The sequence below is a fragment of the Nothobranchius furzeri genome, chromosome 5 (genome assembly GCF_043380555.1).
Source record: "Nothobranchius furzeri strain GRZ-AD chromosome 5, NfurGRZ-RIMD1, whole genome shotgun sequence".
In the NCBI taxonomy this organism is placed as follows: domain Eukaryota; kingdom Metazoa; phylum Chordata; class Actinopteri; order Cyprinodontiformes; family Nothobranchiidae; genus Nothobranchius; species Nothobranchius furzeri.
This window is the reverse complement of record NC_091745.1, coordinates 5,052,446-5,062,230: the sequence shown is the minus strand read 5'-3', so window position 1 is coordinate 5,062,230 and position 9,785 is coordinate 5,052,446. Positions and strand designations below refer to the sequence as shown.

Genomic DNA, 9,785 nt, shown 5'->3' with positions numbered 1-9,785 from the left:
TACTACTGAAAAAAATGAAGTGGAGACTCCTTAGAGACGCTCTATTAGTGCAATTAATGCCACAGCAAGTCATTTTGTCCAACAATTGCACAAATAAAATTAAAAAAAAGAATGCACAAACGGCACAACTAATGGTCTAAGTTGAGAGACTGAAAATGGCAGAACCGTTTTAAGGCGAGACCGAGGCTCAGGCTGAGGCCTTTCCCCGGAGCTAGTTCTGCAGTCACGTGGGTCTGATGCTCATTAATTATTCAGAATTTTTGGCATTTAATACACTTAAACAGAAGAGTGACAAAAAAAGTCACCCCCCTCGGAGTTGTCATGAGTGTAAACTAGATCTATTAAACCTATTGATAACAAAAACACATAGAGGCAAACAGAAAAAGGAATCATACTTTGTTACTCATTTTAAGAAGTTGATTCAGATAGTAAGTTTTTCTTTTGAAACGATTTTTTCTCTTAATGTCTTAATATTTTTTTTTACCTCAAAGTGTTTTTCTTGATGCAATTGGCACAAATCTAACCCGATACATTTGTCCTTTTGGTACACTCACTTTTTGATTTTTATTCTTTTTTCTGTTTTACTGCAGATTTTAGTAATACCCTGCTGTCTGTGTGTCTTTATCTGCATTATATTCGTATTTTCGTTTTGTATGTGGGAATAATAAAGTATATTCATTATTTCATAGTCCAGACAAAATTGTTCTTCTCCACTTTCGCCACTAGGTGGCACCACAAATGAACTGTTTTCTCAAATAACAAACTACTCGAAAAAGCATTCAATAAGTTCTGTCACTTCTTTTGAAACAAGTATTTTATAATGGTAAACAACGGAGTAAAATGGCTACCTTTTTCCAATGTCAATTTATCTAACAAACCTGTTAAAATAAATAGAACAAGTGGGATATTTGTTAGTCTTTTAACTAATTATAAATATATTACTAATATTTAGTTAACGAGAATAATTGTCAAAGGTGTAACGATCTGGATCTTTCCAGAATTTACTAGCTTACTTCATCGATTTGAAACCACCTCGTCATGATGACACATGACACAACGATATAAGTGACGTCGAGACGCAGGCGGAGCGTGCCTGTCATATCTAAACAGACAGAAGCACTGTGGCTAGCGGTGGAGGCATCGGTATTAAGCGCTCCGTAGGTTGACTACGGACGGAAACAACCAAAAAGGACGGATAGGAAACCTAGATTGATTGTGACAACATTGTTTTTACACTGTAAAGAAGGAAATTCTACCAAGAAAACCGGATTTGGTGAGTAAACCTTTAACGAATGTTGATATTAGCTGATTCATCTCTTGTTAGCTTAGCTAAACAACCAGGTAACTTGAGGTAGAAATCGATCTAATCGAGTTCATTATTTTTATTTTCTAGATACTTGAGTAATATAATTTGAAGCTCACGCTTTTCTCTGAGACGAGTTAACAGAAATTGTTTATTTACTAAGGCATTCACTAAATTAAGAGTTATAGTAAATTTATGTTTGTTAGCCGTTTTCTTGTAGCAAATCTTGATACATTTTCAATTTGGCATAATATTAATTCCTCAACTTTTTTCATACGATGGTAAACAACGTGAGCTGTTATTGGTTATGTAATCGATCAGTTGTTAACTGACTGTGTCTGTTAGCTTAGCCAGCTTGCTAGCAATGTAGCCAACTTATTGTAGAGCTTGGGAATTGTGGGAATCACGTGACTCTTAATTAATTACTGAAACCAGCCCTGATGATTGATTTGACCTCCACTTCTATGCCCATCATTCTGTTTTCCACCCTCCTTTAGGCTCAGTATAAAAACTGTCACCAGAGCCAGATAACTGACAGAGATGGAGTTTCCAGACTTGGGTGAACACTGCACCGAGAAGACCTGTAAGCGTTTAGGTGAGTCCTCCCTCAACTAAGTTGTGTTTAATTGTTCAAAAGTCTGATCTGAATATAATGTCTGATCATGTAGATTTCCTTCCAATGAAATGTGACGCCTGTCAAGAGATTTTCTGCAAGGACCACATATCCTATGCAAATCACAAATGCACATCATCCTACAAAAAGGTAAGTTATTGCTGATGGCAGTACAGTACAACTAACTACTGGTGTCAAGCCAGCCTCCAGTTTGTTTTCTGTTTCCCGTCTATTCCAGTTATTACGGGAATGGATGTGGAAACCGGATTTCAAAATAAAATTCAACTTCGAGTGAATTATCATTTTAAGAATGGCTGCATGGTGGCGCAGTGGTTAGCACTGTTGCCTCGCAACACGAGGGTCGCAGGTTCAAAACTCTGCTGCAGCCTTTCTGCGTGGAGTTCTCCCCATGCATGCGTGGGTTTTCTCCAGGTACTCCAGGTTTCCCCCACAGATCACAACATGCCTGGATTGTGTACTATTGATATAAAGTGGAGTTGCCCTGTGGAAACAGCAACTTTCCATTTTGGAGCATTTTGAAATCGTTAAAGTTTGGTCGTATATGGACAATTTTAAAATGCCTTTATTTTTAAACACAACATCAGAATGTTTTGATATTCATATGGTATCACTGTGGGGTTGTGTGCTGTTAATATAATGTGGAGTTACCCTGTGGAAACAGCAACTTTCCATTTTAGAGCATTTTGAAATCATTAAAAGAGTTGGTCAAAAATGGGCAATTTCAAATTGCCATGGTTTGATAGTGTTGATACAAAATGCAAATGCTCTTTGAAAACATGACGTTTGCTTTTAAGAGCATTCTGAAGTCATTGAAAGAGTAGTTCAAAAATGAAAATTCACAGGGCTTTTACTTTGAAATCCAAAATAAGATTGCCTTGATATTGACAGGGCGCTAATAGTGAACAAGCCTAAATTATTATTATGTTCTTAAAATATCTGATAATTCACTCGAAGTTGAATTTTATTTTGAAATCTGGTTTCCCCACATCCCTTCCCGTAATACTTAGAATAGACGGGGAAGCAACAATAAACTGGAGGCTGGCTTGACTGCAAGTCTCCAACTGGAGGCTGGCTTGACACCAGTAACTAACTCGGGTTATACAATGGGCTTGTGTTTATCTATTTATTGGAGGGGGACTACTTTTATATCAACTAAATGCTGAATTACTGATTAAAAATGTGTATAAAAAATAATAATAATAAAGTCCAGTCATGCCTCTTTTCATTTGCCGCCAGGGTTAGTTTTTAGTTTTGTAATGTGTTCTTAATCAATAGTTCTCCAGACTTTCTGAATGTATGGTATGGTACTTTTGGTAAACTTTAATTTTTAATTCTGTACTTAACTATTTTCATGTGGATGTTTTCATTAAGTGACATTGAGCATTAAGAGGCTCCCAAAGAAATGTACCATTGTTGTGAGAATTAAAGAAAAGCACCTAATTTATTATACATCTCTAGTTGAAACACTTTATTACCAACGGCCTCCACAACTCACAATTTCTTCAAGGTTCTCGTGTTAAATCTATGAGCATTTCTAACTGTTTGACATACTTTTGAAGGATGGTATGTTTTTCATCTTTGTTAGCTCCTTGCTGCATTCATCATATCCTAAAGTCGATAGTAGATGGTGTGTTTGCAAGATGAATTTCTGATAAATGAAGAGATTACATTTTCAGTTTGGGAGAAGGATTTTGTATCTTTGTTCTCACAACCAAGATTTTAAGGAGAACAGACATTTTGAGTGTTAGCCAGTGTTGGGAACGTTACTTTAAAAAAGTAATTAGTTATAGTTACTGATTACTTTGTCAAAAAAGTAACTCAGTTACTAACTGAGTTACAAGATCATAAAAGTAACTAATTACCAACAAAAGTAACTACTTAGTTACTTTTTTCATTAAAGCATGCAAGAATTACTACAATAATAAAATATAAATGACTAATGACTGGAACATAATAAAATGTATGTCCAAATGTTTTTTATAAACCTGAATAATTTAAACAAATAAGCACTTAACAGGAGGAACTACTAATAGGAACATTACACTAATCTAGACTATTAAAAGGTCACTGTGTGATATTTAACAAAAACCCAATCAGCTAAAATTTTAAATTGCAAATAGAAACACCTGTAAAGGTTCCCGAGCCTTTAAATGGTCTCTCAGTCTAGTTAAATTACAGAAATAAATGTAATTTTGCACAGCATTCTAATTTTTCCAGCTTCACATAATTGTGTGTTTTTAGTAGTATTTCTGTTGCTGCTAATCTAGTAACGGTTAAATAAATAAATAAAATCCTTTAAAATGACACTAGAAGAGGCACAGATCTGATGGAGGACTTACATTTACTAACTTGGGTCAGACCCAAACACAGAAGAGCTGAAGCTGGGTGGTAAACACACACAGGTAGTTCTAGTAACACCTGAGCTCCATGACGTCTGAGACAGATGCATCAGTGTTACAGCGGGACTAAAGACATGATCAGGAACAGGTTACAGCTGGATGATCTAGGAAGGCAGAAGATCAGGACGTCTGAGCGGTGAACAGGTGAGCGGACCTTCGGGACGTCCCGCTGTCACGCTAAGGGCACGGCTGCAGACCCGCAGATTCGCTGCTGCAGCAACAAATCTGCGGGTCTGCAGCCGTAGAATATTCATCACGTCTTCCTCGTTCTTCAAGGGCCATGATGCTCTTAAACATCTACCTCTTTAGTTCCTGATCAGCTGATGACAGCTTCAACACACCGCACTGCTTAACGCATGCATTTCCTTACCAGTAACAGGAACAACATTTTGATAAAAGAAGACGTAATTAATTAGTTTGCTTGTTACAGAAAGACATATTTTTTATTAACGCGGTTATTTTAAACAGAGTTATTCCCGTTGGGTCTACAGAATGCAGTGACTGAGACCGTGAGGGTCTCCGCCCACCCGGCCAATCATCACCGTGCTTGTAAGTGCGTTACCGACACCTCTCTCTCTCTGGCTGCAGCTGAAGTGTGGCGGTCAGAAAGCCTCACGCTGTTGCTCAACGTTCGACAAGCACATAGTAACGCACAACCTTCCGTCCCCAGTAACGGTAATGGCGTTGCAACGGCGGGAAAAGTAATTAATTAGATTATTCCGTTACCTATAAAAGAACGCCGTTAGAAATGGCGTTATACTTAAACGGCGTTACTCCCAACACTGGTGTTAGCATTATGAGTTTTAGAGCAAAGATATGAAATCCTTCTCTCTTAAAAAGTGAATATACTTTTATTTTGACCTCCACTCCTATCATTGTTTTTAAGCTCAAACTACAAAACATGGTCTGTCAGATGGTCAGATTTAAAATGAATGGAAATTCAGACAAAATCCAAACATTTTCTTTGGGGGAGTTTGCCTCCTACTGCTTGGTAAATGTTCTGATTCCTGGTAAATAAAGATTGTGTGTGTTCTAAAGACTAATCTCACACGGTCTGTATTCCTGCAGGATATCCAGGTCCCAGTATGCCCTTTATGTAACATCCCCATTCCCATTAAGCGGGGGGAGATGCCTGACATTAAAGTCGGTGAACACATCGACCGAGATTGCAAGTCGGACCCTGCTCAAAGGAAGAGAAAGGTTAACACAAAACTGGTTTCACTAAATCATGACTAAATAACACAAACATATTCTAACTAAATCTCTATTTTCTCTAGATTTTTACAAATAAATGCTCTAAGGGAGGCTGTAAACAGAAGGAAATGATCCGAGTGACCTGCGACCAGTGTCATTTAAACTACTGTCTCAAACATCGACACCCGCTTGACCACGATTGTAAGACTGATGGAAAACCTCTGTCTAAAGCTGGGTGGGTAGAGTTACACCGTGTTGTTGTTTTCCTTCTGTCCTTTCATCTCAAATAGCACAATCAGGGCTGGTGACTAATTTTAGTTGTATTATTTACTGTAGACGTGCTGCTGTAATGAGGTCCCAAGGCGCTTCTGCCTCTGGCTCTCGTTCATCTGCTTCAGGAAACTCCAGACCCGTTTCTAACGGTGTGAGTTCAAACAGCAGAGCTCACAGCACTGGGTGAGGATTGTTGATTTATTTCACATCCACCTTTTCAGATTTCTGACATCACACCAGTATGCTGACAGGATGAATGTCCTCCTTTTTTCTTCTTCTTTTAGCTCCATCCAGCAGATTCCTTCTTCCGTTTCAGCACAGAATGTAATGCCACCCTCAGCATCCTTTCAGGCCAGTATGATACTTGCATACATACATTCACCTTTAAAAAAAACCTCACCCACCTGTGGGTAAAGTCAACATTATCACACTGCTCTGTTATTTTTGCAGACAGAGGAGCAGGCTCTACAAAGGGCTCTGGAGATGTCTCTGGCTGATTCAAGGCCGAACGTTCAGCCGACTCTTAGGTGAGCAACTGCAGAACTGCTTGGTGGTTCTTGCTTTTGTCATTCTGTATGTAGTAATTCTAGTTTTGTATTTAAGATGAATGTTGAGAGTTCAGTTAGCCTTGGCAGAGCTAAATCCCTGCAGCCTCGAACATGCTCAGTCACGTTAGAGTTCGATTAGCTGCAACATGTAAGAGGAGGTGAAATGAGTAGAATAGACATTTAACCTGTAAGATCATCTCAACAAACTCCTCCTTGATGTTTAATAATTCAATGACACTCATATGCATAATGGATATAGTATTATACTGGTAAAATATTTACTAGTTGGCAGATTGCCTTTAAATGTTCCCAACCACAGATAATGGAGCTTTAATGATAGATGGAAGAGGCTCCGAGATTGGTATTGATTAGTGAAGTGTTTCAATTCTCAAAAGGTTGGTTCTTTGTAACACTGATTAGATCACCATGGTAACCAAAGATGGACCCCCCCCCCCCCCCCCCCCCCCAGAGAAGGGTATGTTCTAGGAAATGGATTTACCTTCACAGCTTTCCTGGATATTCCAGAAGTCTTGTAAAACCATAGCAGAGTCCTTTTGTTGGAAATGCAAAAGTTGAGCAAACATGAATGTTTATTTATGGTTTGTTTTGTTGTTTTCTCATTTGCATTTGTTTGCTGTGCGGTGCTGAGGCTTCATGTGAATGAGCACCAGTCATCGGTCTGGATCATGAGCCATCCAGTTATTCTGAAGGACCGAGTTCACTGAGAAACCATTTTTATGTTACGTTTTACGTTATTTTAGAAGTGTGACCGGTCACTCTGAGTTACGCAGACTCGCCTAGCTCCTGCAGCGGCCACTGATTGGGAATGGACGGGGAAACGCTCGCGTTAGAAAAACTGGTCAGATCTACGTCTCACTAAACTAACATTCATGGACTCACACTTGGGACGGGGAAGGCTGTTGTTGTTTTAGCGTCCAGAAAACAGCAGAACACGTCTCGGCTAGTAGAAGCTAACCATTACCAACTCCACCACACGGTAGAACTCCTCCAGACTTGTGTTATTTGTTGAAATAAAACGCCAACGCTGCAAAGCAAACAGAGTCAGTGGTAAAGTCGTGTTGTTGTTATCCCGTCAGATGCGACATATCTGAATATCAGGAAATAAGACTCCAAATCTTGCCGTTTTCTGCTCCGGCTAATGAACTAGTTACTGAAAAGGGAGCACCAGAGCTTTTTTCCTCAGGAACTGACTTAAAAGGCTTTTCAGTTATACTAAAGACCACTGCTAGTGTGTTGAGAAAAACGAGTGAACTTGGTCTTTAAAATCTTGGTTTCGTCTTACTTAAACAATCCCTGTCAGTTGAATGATAATCTATAAATAATCTGAGTTTATTTTCTTGTCTCCAGCCCTCAGGAACAGGAGGATCTGGCTCTCGCTCAGGCTCTTGCTGCCAGTGAAGAAGAATACAGACGCCAGCAGCAGAGACAACAGGTACCCGGAATGCTTGTGCATCAGTAGCATGCTAACAGGAGCACATGTAGGTACGGTTGTCCTGGCAACCCATCCTCATTGAACTGTCTTTTAGAAAAAAAATGAAAGACTTAATTTATGCTAGATTTGTATTATTTTGTTGAAATTATGTGGATGAAAGTTTTCAGCGTTTTAACTGTATTTTCTCTTGTTTAGGGGAGAGAGTCCAAACCGTCTACCTGCAGCCTTTCTTAATCTCCTGAGCACCAATTCTGTTCCAAGCTGTGCTAATTTCTTACCAGGAAAGGCACATCTGAGATGTCAGAACCCACAATAGGTGACTTTTACACGAAGACCCTCTATAGCTGCAATATTGCCGTCTTCTACATAAAAGCACATACACTTTTCTGCAGGGTCTGTCATTTTTACAACTCAGTTGCCCTTGTAAATATTTTATAAGCCAATCACGAGTCTATTATATTGCCACATATGAATATTGAATAAATTTAAGATGCTCCTAAATGTTTGTCTCTTGAATGATATTTAATGATTAACTTGGATTTTAAAGCGCTGAGACTTGTTTTTAAAGCAAATCAGGCACTAGCCTGGCCTGCTAGACTCCTCCTCTGTTTAATTCTGTACTGAGAATGAGTCTGGCAACTCTCCCATGCAAATAACCCCACCCCCTGAGAATTCTCATCGAGTCAATCAACACTGAGCGGCGTACGCCTGGTTACTCAAAGGCAGAGAGGCACATGAGAGGCGGGACTAACCAGCTCTAAAATAACCAATCAGAAAAAATACGGAAATGCTGACTGTACCACGTGACGCTGTAGTCTTTTAGATGTAGTCAAAAGTGGTGCCTGGCGATGGCACATACATCTTTCTTTAGAATAAAGGCTTTTAGCGGTTCTCTTTGTTGTGGTTTTAAAGACGTGTTCAAGAGGAAAGAGCCGCAGGCGAACTCCACTTTGATGCCACCTTCGTTGTTTATGAGAAAATGAGCGTTGCGGTGTGTGTCATACGCTGCTCAGCGCTGATTGGCTCAGTTAGAATGCTCAGGGGGTGGGGTTATTTGAATGGGAGAGTTACCAGACTCCTCTGTGCAGAGTTAAACAGAGGAAGTGTCTGGCAAGCCAGGCTAAATCAGGAAGTCCGTCAGAAAAATGAGGATTTATAAATGTATTCAGACTTTTAACAGGATTTTTTGAGGCGTGGCCTTGCTGCATGTCTGTCTGACGCAGATGCAGCTAGAGTTGGAGCTTGTATTTACTCAAAAAAAAAAGACTTTTTGGTTGCTCTTTTTATCATTTTAGCATTTATTCCTTCATCAGGGAAGATTATCTTAATTGATGCCAAAGGCTTGTAATGAAATCACAGGTCTGAATAAATTAATGGAATTTTTTTTTTCATGTGAAAGAACAAAGCTTGAGCTATTTGGTTATGGAACTATAAAACTGGAAGGTATTATGTGTGGTAGCATTAGTCGTTGATACAATCAAATGGAAAATCTATTTTCCCTTAGAGGGGACAGTTTGGTGTCACAACAGCAATCAAAGCAAATCAAGGCAAACGGTAAAGAGTAAAAGGCTGTACAGTAAACAAAACAAAACTTGCAGATAAGATTCAAAATATGTCTTTAAATAACGAGTCCAACTTTATGAGTTTTATAAAACATTAAACAAGTACAGAAAAGCAGCTTTGGTCTATTTTCTACGTCTAATTTCATTCTTGAACATTTACCGTTGATTATAACTTATTTGTACCAGCATGATTTATAGTTTATTTTGTAATAGAACAGAAATATTCAGTCTTTTTGAAAGTATTTGCCAGCTGCTCAACCTTTAAGCATCTTTAGGGTAACTGATCAAGCAAATATGATTTAGAAGATCACTGGGGTTCTGTGATGAATTCTCATTTTGGCAGAAGAATTACATAAAGAGCCCAGTAGAGGGCAGTAAAGCGCCATTATTTATAAAATTCACCAAGCCTGGTTTGTTTT

At 38.9% G+C, this 9,785-nt stretch overlaps 1 protein-coding gene across 2 annotated transcripts; it reads left to right on the top strand.

Annotated features, from left to right (window-relative positions):
* The first annotated feature begins 1,089 nt into the window (after nt 1-1,089).
* On the top strand, nt 1,090-8,305 carry zfand2a (zinc finger, AN1-type domain 2A). Of its 2 annotated transcripts, none has more exons than XM_015948612.3 (10): nt 1,090-1,273; nt 1,801-1,898; nt 1,972-2,066; nt 5,405-5,536; nt 5,614-5,765; nt 5,867-5,986; nt 6,088-6,154; nt 6,254-6,330; nt 7,720-7,804; nt 8,000-8,305. In XM_015948612.3, exons 2-10 carry the CDS (start codon nt 1,844-1,846, stop codon nt 8,036-8,038), a joined length of 822 nt encoding a protein of 273 aa, XP_015804098.1. In that variant the 5' UTR covers nt 1,090-1,273; nt 1,801-1,843; the 3' UTR covers nt 8,039-8,305. The 2 variants fall into 2 exon arrangements, with proteins under 2 accessions (XP_015804098.1, XP_015804099.1); XM_015948613.3 differs by having other exon boundaries at nt 7,720-7,854.
* The last annotated feature ends 1,480 nt before the right edge of the window (nt 8,306-9,785 follow it).

What these genes read in the sequence shown, in the direction of transcription:
- zfand2a (XM_015948612.3), top strand. Translation starts at nt 1,844, where the DNA reads ATGGAGTTTCCAGACTTGGGTGAACACTGCACCGAGAAGACCTGTAAG. An exon ending in AGCAGAGCTCACAGCACTGG is followed by an intron (nt 5,987 to 6,087) that starts GTGAGGATTGTT and finishes TTCTTCTTTTAG; the next exon opens with CTCCATCCAGCAGATTCCTT. An exon ending in GCCAGCAGCAGAGACAACAG is followed by an intron (nt 7,805 to 7,999) that starts GTACCCGGAATG and finishes TCTCTTGTTTAG; the next exon opens with GGGAGAGAGTCCAAACCGTC.